The 22,895-nt window shown below is 43.6% G+C and overlaps 1 protein-coding gene across 1 annotated transcript in view; it reads left to right on the forward strand.

Annotated features, from left to right (window-relative positions):
• The window catches only part of LOC125467144 (A disintegrin and metalloproteinase with thrombospondin motifs 7), a 185,484-nt gene that overhangs the window by 22,664 nt on the left and 139,925 nt on the right, over positions 1-22,895 (forward strand). The window contains exon 4 of the mRNA XM_059639196.1: positions 21,005-21,201. Within this exon, the coding sequence (XP_059495179.1) occupies positions 21,005-21,201 (197 nt within the window). The remainder of the gene's footprint in view (positions 1-21,004; positions 21,202-22,895) is intronic.

Genomic DNA, 22,895 nt, shown 5'->3' on the forward strand with positions numbered 1-22,895 from the left:
AAACATCAGCTTTTGTGCTCCTGAGATGCTGCTTGGCCTGCTGTGTTCATCCAGCCTCACATTTTATTATCTTGGCATCTACAGTTCCCATTATCACTCACATAATCTATCAACAAGCATGCTACCTAGCACTTTAATAATGTGTTGACTGTCTTTTCATGCCGTAATTTTAGCAAAACAAACATCAGTTGTAGAAATAAGATAATAAAATGTGAGGCTGGATGAACACAGCAGGCCAAGCAGCATCTCAGGAGCACAAAAGCTGACGTTTCGGGCCTAGACCCTTCATCAGAGAGGGGGATGGGGAGAGGGAACTGGAATAAATAGGGAGAGAGGGGGAGGCGGACCGAAGATGGAGAGTAAAGAAGATAGGTGGAGAGAGTGTAGGTGGGGAGGTAGGGAGGGGATAGGTCAGTCCAGGGAAGACGGACAGGTCAAGGAGGTGGGATGAGGTTAGTAGGTAGATGGGGGTGCGGCTTGGGGTAGGAGGAAGGGATGGGTGAGAGGAAGAACCGGTTAGGGAGGCAGAGACAGGTTGGACTGGTTTTGGGATGCAGTGGGTGGGGGGGAAGAGCTGGGCTGGTTGTGTGGCGCAGTGGGGGGAGGGGACGAACTGGGCTGGTTTTGGGATGCAGTAGGGGAAGGGGAGATTTTGAAACTGGTGAAGTCCACATTGATACCATATGGCTGCAGGGTTCCCAGGCGGAATATGAGTTGCTGTTCCTGCAACCTTCGGGTGGCATCATTGTGGCAGTGCAGGAGGCCCATGATGGACATGTCATCTAGAGAATGGGAGGGGGAGTGGAAATGGTTTGCGACTGGGAGGTGCAGTTGTTTGTTGCGAACTGAGCGGAGGTGTTCTGCAAAGCGGTCCCCAAGCCTCCGCTTGGTTTCCCCAATGTAGAGGAAGCCACACCGGGTACAATGGATACAATATACCACATTGGCAGATGTGCAGGTGAACCTCTGCTTAATGTGGAAAGTCATCTTGGGGCCTGGGATGGGGGTGAGGGAGGAGGTGTGGGGACAGGTGTAGCATTTCCTGCGGTTGCAAAACCTTCCTGCAACCGCAGGAAATGCTACACCTGTCCCCACACCTCCTCCCTCACCCCCATCCCAGGCCCCAAGATGACATTCCACATTAAGCAGAGGTTCACCTGCACATCTGCCAATGTGGTATACTGCATCTACTGTACCCGGTGTGGCTTCCTCTACATTGGGGAAACCAAGCGGAGGCTTGGGGACCGCTTTGCAGAACACCTCCGCTCAGTTCGCAACAAACAACTGCACCTCCCAGTCGCAAACCATTTCCACTCCCCCTCCCATTCTCTAGATGACATGTCCATCATGGGCCTCCTGCACTGCCACAATGATGCCACCCGAAGGTTGCAGGAACAGCAACTCATATTCCGCCTGGGAACCCTGCAGCCATATGGTATCAATGTGGACTTCACCAGTTTCAAAATCTCCCCTTCCCCTACTGCATCCCAAAACCAGCCCAGTTCGTCCCCTTCCCCCACTGCGCCACACAACCAGCCCAGCTCTTCCCCCCCACCCACTGCATCCCAAAACCAGTCCAACCTGTCTCTGCCTCCCTAACCGGTTCTTCCTCTCACCCATCCCTTCCTCCCACCCCAAGCCGCACCCCCAGCTACCTACTAACCTCATCCCACCTCCTTGACCTGTCCGTCTTCCCTGGACTGACCTATCCCCTCCCTACCTTCCCACCTACACTCTCTCCACCTATCTTCTTTACTCTCCATCTTCGGTCCGCCTCCCCCTCTCTCCCTATTTATTCCAGTTCCCTCTCCCCATCCCCCTCTCTGATGAAGGGTCTAGGCCCGAAACGTCAGCTTTTGTGCTCCTGAGATGCTGCTTGGCCTGCTGTGTTCATCCAGCCTCACATTTTATTATCTTGGAATTCTCCAGCATCTGCAGTTCCCATTATCTCTGATACTATCAGTTGTAGAAATAGTTTTTGCCCTCCTCTGATGGAGGCAACATTGGAGATTTCAGGAGATGGGGATTTATTCTTTCAAATATCTTTAACTGTGCAAGAAGGAAAACAATGGTGCCTTTGTAAAATATAAATGATTCTCTTTAAATAAAAGAAATACCCGCCTCAGAGAAACAACAAGGCTACAATCTGTGCATTGAATTACAATTTGAGCCTCAGTTCCTTTGCTCCTAAAGCACGTTAGCCTTACAGGAGATACAAAGACTGAAGTTGGAAGGAGTTCAGCCAGCTAGCAGCTGTTCCAATTTTCCATGGATAGGGCTACACCCAGAATAGATCTCCAGATCTCATCTCATTTCTTAACCCTATTAATGCTCAGGCTAATGGAGTTAAAGAACACAGTGCAATCACTCACTCTCCCTGATCGGATGAGATGAAATAAGTTGGCAGAAGTCATGTGGAAATAAACACCAACAGTGTTTGTTACTAGAAGGGCCACTTTCCACGCTGTCTACCTCTCCCTCACCTTCAGCGGCCTGCATGGCCCTCAACAAGCTTTTCAAATAAATTAATCAGTTGGAAAACACAGCTGATTTACTGGTGATGGTTAGTGGATTAAACACATATCATAGGTGATCTGATGATGGGGAGAAAAAAACATTCAAGTGTGTTTAAGAGGAATTCTGGACATAAGGGAAAATACCACTCATAGAAGGGCTGTTGCAGCACAGTGGTAGGGTCTGAATTTCTAGACCAGGAGACCAGAGTTCAAGTCGTACCTATTCTAGGGGTGTATAATAACATCCCTGAATAGCTTGGTTAAAAAGTAGTTTTATTACTAACATTAATGAACAGCTTATTTCTGTGTTATAAACTCTGTCAGTCTGAATATATAGTCAGATACTCCAAGAGACATAAGCATATGTTTGTCTATTTATTGGTGTTTTATTTTCTAGGTGAGCAAGTGTACTCACAGCTGGTTTTGTCATCTATTTGGTGGCTATGCTCATTACGTCCTTGGGAATATTACTGCACCATACAAAACAAAATCACATTTTTGGGGAGTTTCAATTCTTCACCAATTGCCATTAGCCAGGAAGGACCCTCCATAACAGAGGACAATGGATTCTACATGCACGTAAATTAATGACAACCTGCATTTATAAAGAACTTTTAATGCAGCAAAACATCCCAGGACACTTCCTAGGAATGTTATCAGAACACAAATTTGACACTGAGCTATGTAAAGCAGTACCTAGATGGTTGAAAGTTTGATCAAAAAGGAGAGTTTGACGGAGTGGGTATGCAGAACAAGGTGGAGAGGTTTACTGAGGGACTTCGATACCTCAGGACTGAGGAAGCTGAAGTCTCAACTACCAATTGTGAAGTGATTAAAATCAGGGAAATGCAAGAGGCCAGAATTAGAAAGAGCAGAGGGTTATAGGGCTGGAGGAAGTGGCAGAGACGGGGATGATGAGAGGAGAGGCCACAAAAGGGATTTGAAAGTAAAAAGAAATATTTTGAAGTCAGGATGTTACTGGACTGGGGAACAATTGTGGATCAGTGGGCACAGGAGTAATTGATGAAAGGAAATTTGTGTGAACTGTGGCGTACATGATCAAGGATTGGTGTAGTGGCACTGTCACTGTCTTAGTAAACCAGTGGGTCAGGCAAATGCTTAGGAGACATAGGTTCAAATCTCAGCGCAATTATTAAATCTGGTGTTGAAAACTCTAAACCGAAAAAAAAATTCTGAATTGTTGTTCAAAACTCCATCTAGTTCACTCATGGCCTTAGGGAAATCAGCTATCCTTCTTTTTAACCTGGTCTGACCAACATGTGACTGTAAGCCCACAGAAATATTGTTGACTTGCTTAACTATGCTCTGAAATGGTCGAACAGGTCACTCTGTTCAAGGGCAGTTAAGAATGGCAAGAAATACTGGCCCTCGACGGAATACTGGGTCTGCAGGGAACCTGGGGAGCAGTGATGCAGATAAAGTTTTCAGCAGCTCTCAAGCTTTGACAGAAGTGTATATGCACTCAAGTGCCAGTCAGAGTGTGCTCTGTCTCTGAATAAAATATGTTCTTCCTGTCAGCGGTTTACATTACACATCAGGGATGCAATCGGACCAAGCTTGTATTGTAATGTAGAATGTCCTCTTCCTTCGGTGGGATGTGGTTAAACTCTCAGGAGGAAACCTCTGAAAGGTAGAGAATCTACTTGAGAAAGTGGCTGAAACTATCTGTTGAGTTTACTGATCAATGATCAACATGAAGAAAACTGCACTTCAGAAATATTTGGCTCATTTTGTTGTCCAAATATCATCTGGCATAGGATTTAACACAAAAACAGAACTTGCATTTGTATATCACCTTTTGCAACCTCAAGACATTCCAAAGCACTTTACAGCCAAAGAAATAGCCTTGAAATGTCCTGATTGCTGTGATGTAATAAACGACAATTTGGACTCAGTAAGTTCCCACCTCAGCAATGTGATAATGACCAGATAATCTTCTTTTTAAGTGATGTCGATTGAGGATTAGATATTGGCTGGCCACCAAGGTAGAATTTACACTCCCTGAATACCTGCCATGACAACTTCTATATTCACTCGAGAGAGCAGAGGGGTCCTTAGTTTAACATCTTCATTATTGACCAGACTAGTCAGTGCAAGCATGGTGTTAATTTTGATCCATGAAATCATTGCAGCCTCTTATGCTAATGAAACTTGTTTGTGAATGACCAAAAGTAAGAACTGAAGGAGCTGTTTAATCTTGTGTGCCTGAATAGTTTACACTGAAGGTTACCAATCCCGCAGAATGGAATCTTCAGGAATTAAACAGGATGCATCTGTCAGTAATTCAAGGGAAAATCTATAGTAGCATTAAAAAAAGCATGAACTTATAGAATCATTATCTTTGAATGCTCTTTTGTTTATTAATTATTCAAGCACAGGTTAGAAGCGGGAGAGAGGAAAAGACGTTTGATAACTTGATTCAACCAATTGAGTGATGGAGAGTCAGCTAATTTTCCTATTGGCTGTAAGAAGTTGATATGTCATGAGGATAGACACAATGACCAATCAATGGGGGCATAGGAGGTGACTGGACAATAGGAATCTCTGCTAGATTTGGCAACACAAGCACCCTTTAGAATGAATGATCTTCCCCTTTTCCCAGAACCTTGTTAAACCCAGTGAAACTCAATGGAATATGCCCCTGTTTGTTGCTCTTTTTTCTTTGTGACCTTTAAGCTTAAATTGGCTTCCAGTTGCATGACTGGAAAATCTAGTTAGGCAAAGAGCCCAGGGAGGGAGGGATTTAATCACAGCTTCAGAAAGCTGAAAAAATAAACTTGTGTATCATTGTCCGTTTCTAGTCCTTCAGCATGTTGCCCATATCCGATCCCCTCTGCCCTCTCGTAACCTTTCCTTGGCCTCATGACAAACTCCTCATTTAGAACAAGAAATGAGGATAGGAGGTGCCCACTCAGTCCCAACTCTGCCATTCATTGGTTGATCCATCTCTTAACTTCATTTGCCAACTCGGTTCCATTTCCTCAAGTACCCTTCTCTAACAAGAATTTACCACGATGTGAAGGTGCTGGTGTTGGACTGGGATGGACAAGGTCAGAAATCACACAACACTAGGCTGTAGTCCAGCAGGTTTATTTGAAAACACAAGCTTTCGGATCCTCAGTCCTTCTTCAGGTTTTCATGTGAGAGGTGGCATCAGACACAGAATTTATAAATAAAAGATCAAAGGGTCACACAACTGATCAGGATGTATTTAACAAACCTAAGATGTTGTTAAATCTTCAATCAGTTAGAAAGTTTTAATTGGTTAATATGTATATGTAAATCCCTGAATTCCTTTTAAGTCACTGCCCTGAGAGAACTAAAGGCTTTATCACTGTAAAGAGGTAACATTTTTGTGTGTGTGTGTGTGTGTGTGTGTGTGTGTGTGTGTGTGTGTGTGTGTGTGTGAGAGAGAGAGTGTGAGTGTGCACGTGTTTTTGTGTGTGTGTGAGAGAGTGTGTGCATGCGTGAGTGTGTGTGTGCATGTGTGCGAGTGTGCATGTGAGAATGTGTGTGTGTATGTGAGAGAGAGAGAATCTGTGTGTGTCTCTGTGAGAGTGTGTATGCGTGTATGTGAGAGTATATAGTGTGGTGGAGTCACCTGTACGACATGAACCCCAGATCCCGGTTGAGGCTGTCCTCATGGGTACAAAAATTGGCTATCAGCCTCTGCTCAGTTGTTGCGTATCCCAAAGCTTGCCTCAGAGGAAGTTTACCCAAAGATACAAGACCAAACGTCCTTGACCGCTGAAGTGTTCCCCCACTGAGAGGGAACATTCCTGTTGTTACCAATCACTTTCCAAGTGATTGTGTTGTGTTCTTTTGTTCTCTGAAGGGTTAATCAGCTCTCATTAAAGTTAAAGTTATCACATCAGGGAAAAGTAATGAAATATTTGCAAACAAGATCTCAAGAAGTTCGTAGAGTTTTACTGCATGGAAACAGGCCCTTTGGCCTATTATCTCCATACCAGTCATCAAGCATCTGTTGATTCTAATCTCCTTTTCCAGGACTTGGCCTGTAGCCTTGTATGCTAGACATTTCAAGTGTTCATCTAAACACCTCTTAAATACTTTAAGGGATCCTGCCTCTACCACCCTCACAGGTAGTGAGTTCCAGATAGCTACTGACCTCAAAGTGAAAAAGGTTTTTCTCAAATCCCTCCTGCTCCTTACCTCAACACTGTGCCCTGTGATTACTCATCATCAAAGGTTTCTCCCAATCCAACCTATCTATGCCCCCCATAACTCTGTAGACCTCAATCAGACTTTGCTGCTCTAAGGAAAACCACTCCAACCTATCCAGTCCTTCTTTATAGCTGAATCGCTGCAGGACAGACAATATTTTGGTGAATCTCTTCTACACTCTCTCTAGTTCAATCACATCGTTTCTATCGTGTGGCAACCAGAACTGCACCTCGTGCTCCAGCTGAAATTCAACAAGCATAAGTATCATTCTTGAAAATATCATTCCAGCTCGATAACTGAGATCGGTAAATTCCAGCATGTGCAGGTTTTCACTGCTCATTTGTCTATAAACTTTTGCGGTTTAAGAAGACTGTTTCTACTTTAGATTCAAAAGACAATTCAATGACAGCATTTCCTGAAACTAAGAGCAGCTCACCGCCACCTTCTCAAGGGCATTTTAACATAGACATTTATTTAATACCCTGTGTTTTGCCTTGGCTGGTGCAGGCTAGTGGACAGCAAGTAGGGTTTGTGAGCATCTATGTCTTCAGGAAAGATGGGAGAACATTAGGAGGGATTGTAGAGAATCTCAGGACAATTATTTTCACAACTTGAGGGGAAAAAAACGCCAGAACAATACTCAGCCCGGGGGTCTATTTGGATTCCAACATCTATACAAGATAAAAACTAGCACTGGGGCTAAAAAATTAAAGGGGAGGTTTCATAGCTAGGATTGTATTCACTTGAGTTCATTGACAAAGAGTGATCTAATTGAAATGCTTACACTGATTAAATTGCTGGAAAGGGTAGAGAGAAACTGATTCGTGAGGGGTGAAGGGAGGGTGGAGTTTGGAGAGAGGGGGCAGAAACTTAAAATTGGAGTTGGTATTTTCAGGGTGAAATCAGGAAGCACTTCATACAAAGGTTTGTGGAAACCTAGAACCCTCTTCTCCCACAAAGGCATTGATGCTGGGGTTTGACTGATTGTTTCAAAACTGATTTTTTTTCCCGATGGCGACATTAACCGATGCAGGAGACAAATGTGCTAAGAAGCATATTAGCCATGATTTAACTGAGTGTTGAATAAGGTTGGAGGGGCTGAATGGCCTCCAGTGATGGAATAATTTTATAAGTGGAGAAGGGAGAGAAGCACAGAGCACCACAATGATCAGCGAGTGAGTCCTGTAATGATGGTGCTGCCTGTAGAGTTCCTTTAATTTGAATCTGGGTAGTTCCCTCCTTGATCAAGTTACAAAACATATTTGAAAGCCAGTTTGCTAGATGTTCTTGGAATGAATACCCTTAATGCCAAGGGGTTGGGTACACAAGTGGAACAAATGAACACTAAGGCTGTTGCAAGGATGCCAAAACATTCTGCATTCCCTTTGGAGCATTTTTCAGGCATGATGTCAATGACATGCCTCACAAATGTTCACCATCCATTGATGCCAGATTCCTATAATGAAGCTGATTCAAACAGAACTGAAAACAGAAAACACTGGAAACGCTCCGGGGACCAGGCAGCCACTTGAGGCATTGACCTGGTGAATTAACTCTTTCTCTGTCTTCACAGGTGCTGCCAGATTGACTGAGTATTTCCAACATTCCCATCTTTGTTTCAGATTACCAGCAGCTCATGTTTTACTCTGGGGTTGTTAGGACCTGTGTCAGTTACAAACTTCAAGAAATAGAAAATACTTTAGGCTTCAGCTTCCATGTTTTTGGCTAAGTGCCAGTTGTGTGGACGTTGTTGGAGGGCTGTTTGCCGCAAGACCCCAAGTGAGTTTTCTTGCTATATCTTACCAATCCCACTGTATTGACTACCTAGCCCACCCTTTGGCACCTATCTCATCCTATTCTATTCCCAGTTTACCACATGCCATCCCTGGATCATCTCTCCATTCTTGGGATATCATGGAATTGGCCAGCATCCCTGGCACCTGTGCCATCTTTAAAATCCCATTGTAGACCCAGACACATGCAGCTGGTCTGGAATTGCTGCATGGTTCCTCACATTTGCCCCGGATATTGGCAGACAGGGGGAAATCAGTGCCCCTTTGTGTGGGCAACAACTCAGAGATCCTTCTGGGTTGGAATGGTGCTGATGTGGGATGGTCTCTTCCCCCAGGGGTCAGCAGAAAAGACCCCAACCCCAGGCCATGCCCAGCCTGCCCTGAGGTTACCCCCCCCACAAAGCCGGGGTCAATGTGATCTCAGTGTCTGGAGGAATGCCCAATGCTGTAGGAAGAAGGTCAATGTCCTTCCCTACCCCGCCAGAGTAACTGGCACCATCTTCTCTCTGATACCTCACCCTCACTCTCTCTCTGATCCTGCACCCACCTCACACTGAGCCTCATGCTCTCCTGCTCTCACTACGACCAACAACATCCTCCCTTCCTCACTTTCACCCACCACAACTCCCTACGCCACTAACCCCGCATGCCTACTGCACTGCCCATTCTCTCCCTTGGGACACTTCATTCTGCTCCCCCCACCCCAGCAACAGCTGCTGTGCTTCCCACTTTCATATCCCATTAATACCCGCCTCTCTCACATTTCAGGAGGAAACCGGCTCCCAATGGGGCAGAAGGAGTCCAGGCGGGTGGTGGGCTGCCCGACAGTCAGCTCCTCATCCCCTCATGAGGAGAGTATCCTGACTCTGACCACCCCCACTCCCCCAAACATTTGTCTGACAGTGTCCAAGCCCAAGACTGGGATCGGAGCCTGCCCTGGATTTACTGTGCTGGCGCCCCCCTCCCCCACCACCCCCCTCCCCCACCCCCGATTGAAGCCCGTTCCACCTTTAATTGACTGAGACCTGCTGTTAACAATGAGAAGCTTCCTGGCTTTGAATCTGAGCTAAACAGTGTGGCAGCTCTGTCAGCCTGGTCTCTCTGGCTGAGGGGACAGAGCACAAACAGCCAAGACCCTGTAAGGCAGGGATGCTGTGAGCAACGGGGTCAGCTCAGAGTGAGTGAGGGCTCTGACAGTGAGTGAAGGGCCTGGAGATGCAGCCCTGTGCAGTCCCTGAGCTGGGGGTGTGTCCCTCAGCACACAGTGTTGCTGCAGTGTTACAATGAGAACCACCAGGGCAATCCGAGGGGCAGCATTGAAGGGCAGAGTGGCCTGGAACCGGATCACAGATGGGCCATGAGGATTCATAGAGGGTGTGTGTGTGTGTGTGTGTGTGTGTGTGTGTGTGTGTGTGTGTGTGTGTGTGTGTGTGTGTGTGTGGCCAGCGGTCAAGGACCATGCCCTGAGAAGTTGGCATTGCCCACTATGGTGGTTCTTTGGAACAAATGATGAGCTAAGATTTGAGGTTCCCACTCTGATGCCCATATCAAGCTGCTTCAGGCTGTTTGTAAGGTGGGAAACTGAACATTAATGAGAGGAGCTAGGCTATTCACTAGACATTTAACAAGCTACAATCCCCTTCAATTGGCAGCTCAATGCTGCCTACTGCGGACGGAACTGTCTGTGCCCCTCAGCAGATACTTTAAAGATGGAGTGCGATAATCCTGAAGTTGAGATGGATGCCACAAATCTTGCCACAGCCCACGTCACTGAGACCCCTAGAAGATTCTGTCCTTTGCTTTATACACAGCTTTTCTAATAAGGTACTTTATAGCCAATGAGGTACTTGCTGAAGTGCATCAGGATGGATGTTTACTAATGACAACCGGTCTGTGGTGTGGGGCCTGTGCCTAGTAAAGTCCCCCTAGTACCTGGTACTGATGTTACTGGAGAAGGATTCTGAATCTGTGACATTCTAACAGGAATCAGAATAGTTGACAGCTGGTATGTCCTTTGAGTTATCTCCATTGGTCAAAATGATTAGGTCTGAGCCTGTACCCAACTCCAGATTCCTCCATTATCTCTGTATCTCTCGATTCCTTCAGCACTCAACAATCTTATCAATCTCTGTCTCGGACATCCTCACTGACTGAGAACACACAGCTCTCTGATGTACACAATTCCAAAGTTTCAGAACCGCAGGGGGGAAAAATTTCTCCTCATCTAGCCCTAAAAGATCAACCTGTTATTCTGAGACAGTGCCCTTCACTGAGACAACCTCAGAGCAGCTACCGAGAGAAGTTTTGCTGAGTGATGGGGCGTTAGAGGAAGGCTGTGCTGAAACCTTTCTCACTCCACAGAATGGTGATTTTGAATTTAAATGTTTATTGAAACATGCTTTAGGCTGGCATAAGCTAAAGTAACCTGAGATTTTTAAGCAAAGTTGGCGTGTTTGTCTTTCCTGGCCCTGTACATTCTGACCTCTGATACGAATAGAATTCAACTGGATGCTAGGGACAGTTTTAAGGGGGCAAATGTCCTATTCCTGGTCCAGCAGCTCCCAAAAGCCTAGGGCCCTGTAAATGTATTCTGTCAGCAAAGACTGTGTCATGTTTTCACTAATATTTTACATTAAATGGTTTGAATGAGTAAGAGGATACAATTTCTGACTTTATAATTCAAGTTAAGACAGTGCTCATTGAAAGGTGACAGGAGTGTGGAAATCCCAGCTGCAGAGGAAAGAGAGCTGCTGTTGTGCAGTCCCCCCCCTTTGAGGATTCATTGTATTTTGTTTTGAACATCTAGGCTAGTTTCTAAATCTTCTCTGTCTTCTCCTGGAAAAGTTAGAACCTAGAGTTACAGTTCAGTGGACTAATTGCCGTTTAATAAACAACAATCATTTGTATCTGCTTCTGGATTGTATTGGCTGACACTTTGACACCAGGAGCATCACTGTTGAGCTTGATCCGGTCCTTTGTTTGGCATCTGACTTCAAACTTCACCCCGTGGAGGCAGGAGCTTTAGTGGATTTTGCACACCCTCCTCCGTTAGCTAGAGTCACCAACCCCAATGAAGCAGCACTAGCAAATCCCAGCTATAAACAGCTCACTGAGCAGAGACTGTAACTCGAACCTGGTATTTATAGGATTAAAGGACGGTTGCTAAGCAAGGTAGGGGGTTGGGGATGGGAAGTTTGGTGATTGTATCCATTCCCTATTTGTCTACACTGTGAATGATGCATTTGACCTCTGAGAAAGAGCACAAGCTGTGAGAAAAGAGAACTTTCAACACCAGCTCACGTGGGCACATGCCACATCAGATAACATATCCATGTCATTCATCATTGCTGCAGTGTTGCATGGCACTTATGCCTGGTGCTTCACAGCACTCCATCTCTGAGCTGCTCGTTCAATTTTTATCTTACAGTTCCCAGCACACTCACACTGAGGTCACAAACTATCAATTATTTTCCCTGTGTGTCTCAGTCTTTCAAATTCACTGAGCAGTCCTTTCAAATGTATCTCAATGATTACTTACAGAGTCATAGAGTCATACAGCACAGATTGGGTGGTACAGAATTAAACATTGCTATAAACAGACATGAAATTGAAACTTTCTGTCTTGTATTCATCAGGAATAGGGCACGAGAAACCAATCTTAGAAAGGGAGCTTTGATGCCGTATAAATTGGTGTTCCCTTTCAATTTTGGTTTCTTGCTTCCCAGTCCTAAGGAATGAAACACAAAAACCTTTCAATTCTTGACTCTTTCCAACAATGTTTAATTTTTACTGTATCATTCACTCCGATGGAAGCCTTGCTTACACCCCAGCTGGGGTACTGCACTCCAGCTGGACTCCAAATCCCAGGGAGAGACAGTGTGCACATTCACCAGAACAATGCAGATAAAACATGCAAAAGTGAAACTGAAGATGAGATAGATGTGGTGAAGCATCAGAGATAGTAAGAATGATCAACGCTGGAGTCAGAGATAACGCAGTATGGAGCTGGAGGGACACAGCAGGGCAGCCAGCATCAGAGGAGCAGGAGGGGGAAGAAGGAAGAGAGCCCTGAAATAAACAGAGAAGAGAGGTGGGGCTGGGGAAGGTAGGTGGGATGGTGATTTGTGAGTGCAGGTAGGCAGTGGTAGGGATTGGTCAGTGAGGGGGGAGGAGCAGATAGGTGGGATAGAAGATGGATAGGTTGTGTCAGGTCAAGGAGGCGGGGATGATACAGAGGGTTGGTCATGGGATGAGGTCGGACTCCTCAGATTGGAGGCTTGGAGACTGCTTTGGAGAGCACCTGTGCTCTGTTTGCGACAAACGACAACACCTTCTGGTCACCAACCATTTCAGTTCCCCCTCCCACTCCCTGGGTGACATGTCCATTCTGGACCTCCTCCAGTGTCACAATGACACCACCCGCAAACTGGAGGGGCAGCGCCTCATAGTCCACCTTGGGAGCCTACAGTCCAATGGTCTCAATGTGGACTTTACCAGTTTCAAAATCTCCCCACCTCCCCCCCACTCCCCCGGCCTCATCCCATGATCAATCCTCCCTCTCATCCCCGCATCCTTCACCTGACACAACGTCTCTCCCCCTATCTGCCCCTCCCACCTCATTGACCAATTCCTATCTGCATTCAGCTATCACCATCCCACCTACCTCCCCCAGCCCCACATCTCCTCTCTCTTCTTATTTCTGAGCTCCCTCCCCCCTCCCCATTTCTGAAGAAGAGCCCCAACCTGAAACGTCAACTTTCCTGCTCCTCTGATGTTGCCTGGCCTGCTGTGTTCCTCCAGTTTCACACTGTGTTATCTCTACGTGGGGAAGCATGGCTTTTTGTATGTAGATCATTGCAGTACTGATGTCTATCTCTAGATGTCACCACCACATTGAGCGGGTAATTTTAACTTGTACCTGTTGAGGAATTAAGGGGTAGTGATATTCAGATCACAGTCCATGTTTAACACTAGGTCAATGGGTCCTATTGGTTGCTTACAGGCAGTTTGTTTAAAATTGAAGCACTTTCTGCACCAAATCATATCCCAGTGGTGTCACCGCATAGTGCAAACTGACCCTGCAGTGATAAAATAGCAGTCTGTAATAACTGTATGTAAAGAGTTGAGTGGATTTAGCTTCAGAGGTTTAAAAGTTATTTAATCATCTTTGACTGTAATCTGCAATTGACAAGTGATGTTCTTCTCACCTCCTACAGGCTCTTTGTAGTTTTCAACAGTGATGTGAAGTTCAGCCAAGACTATGACTTTAATAGGATGGCTAAAGAAGCTGATATTGACTCTGGGGAACTGCAAACTACGAGGAGTCTTGAGATCAGATTGAATTTCAATAGATCTGCTTTTTCCATTTATTTGAGCCAGACATTTTAACCTCTAAACGCAGTTCCAGACTGAACATCATGACATCAGCTTTAGTGTGCCAGTCCTACCATCATGGGATTTGTGCACTTTCATTTTAATGTAGAGAGTTGATGGTTAAGGGTGATGACAGATGACGAAAGATTTGCAAACAAATATACCTTTCTCCAAATAAAGGGGTTTAAAGACCAACCCCAAACTACAAGTTCCATGACAGGAAAATCTTTAGAAAACATAATCTCTAACAAAATGGTCAGTGACTTAACAAGTTCATGTGGAATAAATTAGCAAAGCCAGCATGGATTTGTTAAACACAGATTGTGTTGAACCAATATGTTGTATTTAATTTGATAGAAATGTCTTTGACGAGGTAGCAAACAGAGATGATGTAGGTAATGGAGTTGATGTGGTGTGCAGAGACTTTGATAAAGTGCCATATCATAGATTTATCAGTGAGGTAAATCCTATAGAATAAAAGGGACAAGCCAGTGGAGGTGCAAAGTCTGCTCCATTCTGGCTACTCATTCATACTGTGTTTCAGAATGAAAGGAGATTCAGGAATCCTCAGGAATCCATACTACGACTAATAGTTTTCTTCATACAAACTGAAAATCTTGTCGTGCAAACTTTGCAAACTTCGAAATGTTGTGGACAGTGAGGAGGATAGCAGTAGACTTGAGGAGGATTTGAGGCTGGTGAAGTGGCTAACACATGGTGGATTGTATTTAATGCAGAGAAGCACGAAGTGATACATTTCAGTAATAAGTGTGCTGATCCCAGCTGATGTTACTGCTGGACAAATCAGACTGAAATCTGGCTTGATAGACCTTATTCTGTTTCATTTTGATTTTAATAAGGTAGTCTCTTGATGAAACATAAGTACAGTGCCAAGGATTTGATTTTAGCAATAAAATAGAAGTTCCTTGTACAAAAGAAATCTTATTTTATATTGATTCATGGGATAAGGGCGTTGCTGGCTAAGCAGAATTCATTGCCTATCCCTAATTGGCCAGAGGGCAGTTCAGAGTCAACCACATTGCTGTGGGTCTGGAGTCACATACAAGCCAGACCAGGTAAGGACGGCAGTTTCTTTCCCTAAAGGGCGGTAGTGAACCAGATGGTTTTTTTCTGACAATCGACAATGGATTCACTGTCGTCATTAGACTCTTAATCCCAGAATTTTTTTATTGAATTCAAGTTCCACTAAATGAAAATTAAAATCATAAAACACAAGTTTAAAGTTTTCAAAACATATGGTAAGTTCAATCCCATTAATGCTCACTGTATTCAAACTCCACAGAAAGGAATTCCTTCTCTATCACACATAGTTTGATTTAACTGTGGCTTCAATTCCCTCATCTTGAGAATGTGTTTGCCTCTTCCTGGAATCTTCATAACAGCTAAACTTAGACTTTCTCAGCATCATATAGTGTATTCATGGTTTTAACCTAATACCCCGGTATGAAACTCTTTGCACTGAGTTCATCAAATTTTTGAATGTTATAAACTAGCTACTTTCTTCAGAAGTAACTATTTCACACATCCAGCTTCAGCCAAGACTTCAGTAAAACTGCCAAACTGGAACCATAGATAACAAGGTGTGGAGCTGGATGAACACAGCAGGCTGAGCAGCATCAGAGGAGCAGGAAGGCTGTCGTTTCGGGCCTAGACCGTGAAGGGTGGAATCAAACCCAGTTCTTTGGTGCTGTGTGGAGCAGCAGTGCTAACCACTGAGCCACTGTGTCCGTGCTAACAGGGGGATGCAATGCATCATACTGTTCATTATGTTCATTACTTGAGGGGCCTGAGCATCAAACGAAAGGAGATTCTCAAGGTCTTATTAACTCCTGACTTTGCATTAATGGTGGCTGGCCTTCACATTGTTCTGGAAGAGACCAATTCAGATCTTCATGCAGGTTCTCAATGTTGAAGGTATTGAGCACAGTTTATCCCTGGTTATTATCTGGTCAAATGTTTACACCTATATTTAAACTGGACTGAATTAATTTCGTATCAAAGGTGGCAATTTACTAATTGGATGCTGCACTTCTAAACTGTTGGTCTTTCCACTGATCTACAAAGTGTTGTGTGACTGTAATTGACAGTTTGGTTGAAGAACAGTAATCAGAAATAGATTTTAAGATGAGAAAATTAGTCAAGTAATGTAGTACACACATTAGGAAATATACACAATCACTTTAGTTCTCTCACATGCAAAACTTGAACACTCACATTCTCTTACTTCAACATATTGGGGCAAATATTTGTGTGAAATTGGAAAATGTGTGATGGGGGTGGGATGCCTGTTGTACATCTTGTTATTCTGAATGCCCCCACCAGTCTACTTTCATTCTCACATACATTCCAGCTCATGCAATCTCACCTTCTTTCTGAAATCTCTTTGCAGGTGCACAACATCAGATTGTCTGAAACACACACACACCCTCTCACATTGTCATACATGCCCTCGTATACATAGTCTCATGTGTAATCCCTTGAGCACATGACCATTTTGACTTTACTGTGGGCATTCTCACAATCCTCTGACAGACCTGGGCACCAGATTATAAAACACGTGCTCAGTCCCACATTCACAAATGTATACCGTTCCATTGTGCGCAAATATATTTATAAATGCACTTAAATACTCAAAGACAGTCAATCATAGAATCACAGAACTGCTACATCGAGCATTTCACTTAGTTCCATTTTCCTGTCATCTCCCTGTAACACTGTACATTCTTCCTTTCTAAGTAGTCAATTCCCTGTTGAAAGCCTCAATTGATCCTGCCTCCGTCACACTCTCAGGCAGCACCTTCACTCACCGCATGAACAAATTGCTACCCATATCACTCCTGTTTCTTTTATTTCAACCTTTGCCCCCTCATCCTCATTTATTCTGATGAAGAGTCACCAGACTCAAAACAATAACTCTACTTGCTTCCCACAGATGCTCCCAAACCTGCTGAGTTTCTCCAGTAGTTTTTGAAATAGATTTAGGCTACCCATCTAACCTTCAACTCTACTTTCCTGCTTTTTCCCCTTGATTCTGTTACCGATTTAAATCTGCTTCTCTGCCTTGATTATATTTAATGACCTAGCCTTGACAGCCCTCTGTGGTAAAGAATTACTCTCTGAGAGTAGGAATTTCTATCATTAACTTAAATATTTAAAATCAATTTGTACACCATGTCGAGGCTTTACTGGACGTTGGTGAGGCCAGTTCTGGAGTACTGCATCCAGTTCTGATTGCCATGTTATAGGAAGGATATTATTAAATTGGAGAAGGTTCAGAGAAGATTTACCAGGATGCTGCCAGGAATGGAGGAGTTGTATTATAAAAATGGATAGGCTGGAACTTTTTTCACTTGAATGTAGTAAGTTGAGGGGCGACCTTATTGAGGTTTACAAAATCATGAGAAACATAGATAAGGTGAATAACAAGGGTTTTTTTCCAGAGGGTTGGGGAGTTCAAAACTAGGGGACATGATTTTAAGGTGAGAGGAGAAAGATTTAAAAAGGACATGCGGGGTAATGTTTCACACAGAGCATGGTTCGTGTTTGGAATGAACTGTCAGGGGAAAGTGATGGATACAGCGACAGTTACAACATTGAAAAGACATTTGGATGAGTACATGAATAAGGAAGGTTTGGAAGCATATGGGTCAAATGCAGGCAAATGGGACTAGTTTAGTTTGGGAATGCAGTTGATATGGACTGTTTGAACTGAAGGATCTGTTTCTGTGCTTTATGACTCGAGGACTCAATGTTGTTCCTTGCATCACAGCTGTAATGAATGTTAAGAATTGTCACAAACAATTCAACAAAATGTGCTCTTGAACTTGTGAGAAGTACAAATTTAGTGACCCTGAAATCTTGTTGGGTCTTGAAGTGAGATAGGATTTGTAACCTTGAATCCCAGTCCCCCCTCTCACTGCTGCATCTGAGGATTTACTGTATAGGTTTTACTGATGGGAGTTACCCCTGGAGTCACAGTTCAGCGAAGTGACTCCTTTAAACCAGAGATCATGAGAAGTGGCAGAAGTCATTACAAGTGGCCTCAGTGTTGCTGGTGGAAGGAGGAAAGTCTGGTGTCTCTGGGGTTCCTGATACTGAATGTTGTCACTGCTTGAAAGTTGTGCACAAATTTATTGATAGTCCTCCTATTCTGTGGAATAATGTCTCAATGTTCATAGTGTAGAAGATTGAGCGCCAATTATGGGAAGCATCAATGAACAGCTGGATGCCTGTAGTTCAGGCTTTCCAGAATTATGGAAAGAATGAAGCACAGGAGGCCATGAAGCCCATAGTTCCAGCACTGACTCCTTGAAAGTATTACCTGTTCAGTGCCACTTCCCTACTTTTTCCTGACATATTGTCACTTCTTGTGTTCTCCCAGTTTTCTTTTGAAAGTTACAATAGAATCTGCTTCCACCTCCATTTCAGACAGTGTGTTCCAGATCACAACAATTTACTGCCTCAATTTCTCTCCTTAAAGTTCCTTTGCTTCTTTGCCAGTCTCCTCAATAATCTCCTCAATAATCTAGAAAGAATTTGGTGCCCCACCTGATGTGTGGTGCCCAGAATTGGACACAGTATTCTTGTGAGGATGAAGCCAGATTCAGAGACAAGCAGAGGGTCAGGTCTTGTTAACAGAAATGCCAAACACAACATCTTAAAAGATCTAGTTAATTACCATTTATACTAGCTGTTTTCCTGTTATAAAATTTTCACATTGAATTTTTCTCTTTGCTTTCCGTGAAAGCACCAAGACTGTGATATTACACACTGGTGGAGGGCTAAAGGTCAGGTATTTTCAAGATAGGAGCTAACCTGAATTAAAATAAATAGCCTGAAAGAGCTGAAAGGATTTTCAGGCAGTCATTAGGCATTAATACACCAAGTACCCCACTGTCTCATGTCAAAGCCTGAAGCTGCTGATGCTTTTGGAGACTGAGCATTAAAGGAGACAGGAATTTTGCACCAAAAACTTTAAGTGTGTCAGTGCAGATCAGCAACCTCAAGAGTTAATTACTAATGGCAGTGAGGAAGTCTACTTAAACAAATGGGCCTGAGCTTTAACACTTTGAGAACTGGGAAGCATAGCTTAAGGTTTGCATTGACACTTTTTTTTCCATATCTTTCGGTCCACAAGACTTTTCTGCAGAGAGCCAAGTCCTTTGTGAGCCAGATACCTATTTACAGCACTAACTGTTTAAAAGGTTATGATATCATAGCCTCTGAGCAAACAGTCTGGCTTCTATGCTTATTGATGTTACTGTACATTACACATTTATAGCTAATTGAGTGAAGGCACAACACTGACTCTGTAGCACTGAGAAAGTGACTACAGACAACTTGGCACTTTTAAAACAGGATGCCACGATGTCACATAACTGTGTTAAAGGGACAGGCCAGTTTCAGTGTCTGAATTCTAAGCCATAATATAACATATAATATGTTCATTCTCGATTGTTTATCCTTGTTCTCACTGTGTCTGACTGGGGATGTGGATTTTTATTTGATACAAGGGAATGAGTTTTGTGAGAATTTTTCTCACTGTCTTTCTCTGTTTCTCTTTGTCTCCCTCTCTATCTGTCTGTCTCTGTCTTTCTATCTGTCATTCTCTCTGTCTCTGTCTTTTTCTTAGATATTCTCTCTGTCCCTGTCTCCCTGCCTCTCTGTTTCTCTGGCTCTGTCTCTCTTTCTCTCTGTCTGTCTGTGTCATGGTTGCACTGTGATTGTTCCCAATGTTCAGATTTTACACTTAACACAATGTTGCAGTATTTTTGAGTGTCATACATTTTGCAGATATAAGATATGCACCTGTTAACTGCGTGGACAATTTGAGAGAGTGTGGAATAGATGTTTGGGTTGTTTTATATGGGAGAATTCTATCCAGTTAAGTTGTCTTTGTTTTTGTATCCCTTAAATTTCGAAATGTCCACACGTAAAATGGGAACTGTGGAATGTAAACTTGTCACACTGCAATTACAGCCTCTTGCCAGTAATGGTACTCCGCACAATAATGACCATGTGGCATGTTTACATGGGTAGTTCCTGTTTTAAAGGTGAACTTGGGAATTGTGCACAAAGTTCCGTTGTTTTTAATTAACTTACATGCACAAACTGTGACTGCGTTCCCCCATCGTTTTGCTGTCATTTGGCTTGAGTATCCAGAAAAGTTGAAGGCGCAGGGCTAACTTAATTGACAGTCTTAATAATTCTAGGAGGTATTGACATGGTACAATAATAGAGAGATTTTTTTCCCCCACTATTGAGGAATCAAGAGCAGGGTTTCTGTAGCCTGAAAGTGAGAGTCACACCACACAGGAAAGGAAATGGGAAAGAAGTCTTCACACAAAGTATAGTGGAAGTCTGGAAGTTCCTCTCACGACAATAACCAACATTAATTCAGTGAATCATTGAAAAAGTGTGGTTGATAGTTTCATGTTAGATGGAGAATTAAGGGACATGAAGCCAAAACAGATAAATGGAGTCAAGGAACAAATGAACCACGCCTTTAAGGGTGAGACCACGTCTCCAAAATTGTGGTCAGTTTCAGAGTTCTTATTAGAGATGGTTAAGCGCATGTTTACTAGTTAGATATTTAAAGCTTTGGCGCAAATAGATATCTGGAATGAGTAGGTTGTTTTATGAGGAAAGGTTGGACAAACTGGGTTTGTTTCCACTGGAGTTCAGGAGAGTGAGGTGGGACTTGACTGAAGTGTATCAGATCCTGAATGGTCTTTACAAGGTGGACAGGGAAAGGATGTTTCCTCTTGTGAGTGAAGAGGGTTTTTATTTTCCTTGATGGTTATGTGACTCTGCATCAGAAAGTACTGGTGGTAGAGTCATTGAATAATTTTAAGGTGGAGATAGCTTCTTTTTGGCAAAGGAGTCAGAGGATCTCGGGGGATGATGGGAAGGATAAGTTAATAGAATGTTATTAAACTGTGGAACAGGCTTGAGGAGGTGAATAGCCTCTTGCTCTTGTGCCTTGATTAACCCTATTCATGCTGAGGGATGGAGTCATGGAGTCATACAGCACAGAAACAGAGCCTTTAGCCCAATGCTGCACTAAAATTCGGTTCCTCCTTATGCAATGTTTAGACTCCCTGAAGAACCTGCAGTACTTGGAAAGGAAACGGGAAAAGTGGGAAAAGAAGAAACAGCGAAGGAGACGCATCAAACAGCGTTCAATCAGCAAGGAGAAGTGGGTGGAGACTCTGGTCGTGGCGGATTCTAAAATGGTGGAGCACCACGGCAGTGAGAACATTGAAGCATATGTCCTCACTGTGATGAACATGGTGAGCAACTCCTATTTATTCAACTCATCCATTTTAGTGGAGCGTTTGAAATCACCTTTTGTTTTAGCAACTGTTTTGTGTCAGTCCCAGGTGCTGGTTTTAGTGACGAGAATTGAAAGGTATTTTTCTCTTTGCCTCTGTCTGCACTGCAGGGATTCTATATTCTAAAGCTTCCACAAACAGCAATCAATCCTCGGATAATTTGTTTTAATGATATAGTTTATGAGTTAAGTATTCTGTAGGATTCCCCTGATCCGCTTTGATTTGTGGCAAGCAATATTTTTACATTATCTGAGAGGGCAAACAAGGGCTGGTTTTAACAGGTCACTCTGAAAGCAGTGCCCCTCTCTACTGCAGTAATCCCTCTATATTGCATTTGGAATATCAGCCTGGATTACAGATTCCAGTCACAGCAGTAGGAACTGAATCAATAGCCTTCTGGCTCTGAGTTGAGGGGGCTAACAACTGAGTTACACCAAATTTCTATTCTGAGATTGGAAATTGAATAACGTTTATCTTTTCTCATCACTTGGAAATCAAAACCCTAATATTAGCTGTCATAAATTTATTAAAAAACATTCAAACCCATGAACTCAGTTCCACAGGCTTTGGGCAGCTGAGTACTGCTGTGACAGCGTATAATAATTCAGGAGGTATTCGCAACAAAAGCAATTTAAAGCATCAACCAGTCATTTTGGGATTTATGGCCCACACAAGATGTTTGGCTTATTGCTGAGTTATCAGTTTTCTAATGAAAGTTAGTTCAGTCAAGAGAGAGCTAAAAGAAAGGCTGTGAGGAAAGTTGCCCTGCTCCTCAGTACAGTCTGTCAGTATCTTCCACCTCTACCTGCGAAGGCTTCTGTCTAAAGTGTCTTCCAAAGAACGATCCTACAACAGTGTGGCACACTCTCAGTGGGAACATCAGCCTGGATTTTGTGTACAGCTCTCTGCAACCTTCTGTTTGAGAGCTTAGAGTTCTGCCAGATGAACAATGACTGATACCAAAAGTTAATTTGGCAGTTTTGGGTTAAAGTGTTAATTGATTATCTGGTCATCATCACATCGCTGGTGTTGGGAGCTGGCTCTGTGTAAATTGGTTGCTAATTTTCCCATGTTACAACAATGTAATAACATTTCAAAAGTATTTTGTGGAGGACTTTGAACTGCCCTTAGGACGTGAAAGAGGCAACCTAAAGGCAGGATTTTCTTTGCCCACTGGCAGAATGAAGCATGGCTAGGGAACAGGTACAGAGTAAGGCTCCCTGTACCTAATTCCCAATGAAAGGGCCCATTTGCATGTTTGGAAGAGCAGTAACTACTGTATCAATGTATGAGCTCTGGTTTATGGTGACCAGCTCTCCTATCTTGATTGCGATTAGCATCAATAGAACCCTTTCCCATGTTCCATTCGTCACCTGTGAGCATTGACAGTGAGTGTTTCCAGGACATTCTGCCATGAGTGGCAGCACTGGTCTTGTCCTTTACTGATGTTCCAGCAATGTGCTGCTCCCAGCATTAATGTTCCCCATCACTGCCCTTGAATGAGAATCACAAACTGGTTGTTTATCAGCTGAGCAACTGGCACTCAGGAAAGTTTTCACCTTGGAAGGAAACCATTCAAACCATTAAGTTTGTGCTGGCTATTTGAAAGATGTATCCAATAACTTCACTCAGCGGCTCTTTACCCAAGTACA

Source organism: Stegostoma tigrinum, chromosome 33 (assembly GCF_030684315.1).
Source record: "Stegostoma tigrinum isolate sSteTig4 chromosome 33, sSteTig4.hap1, whole genome shotgun sequence".
NCBI lineage: Eukaryota > Metazoa > Chordata > Chondrichthyes > Orectolobiformes > Stegostomatidae > Stegostoma > Stegostoma tigrinum.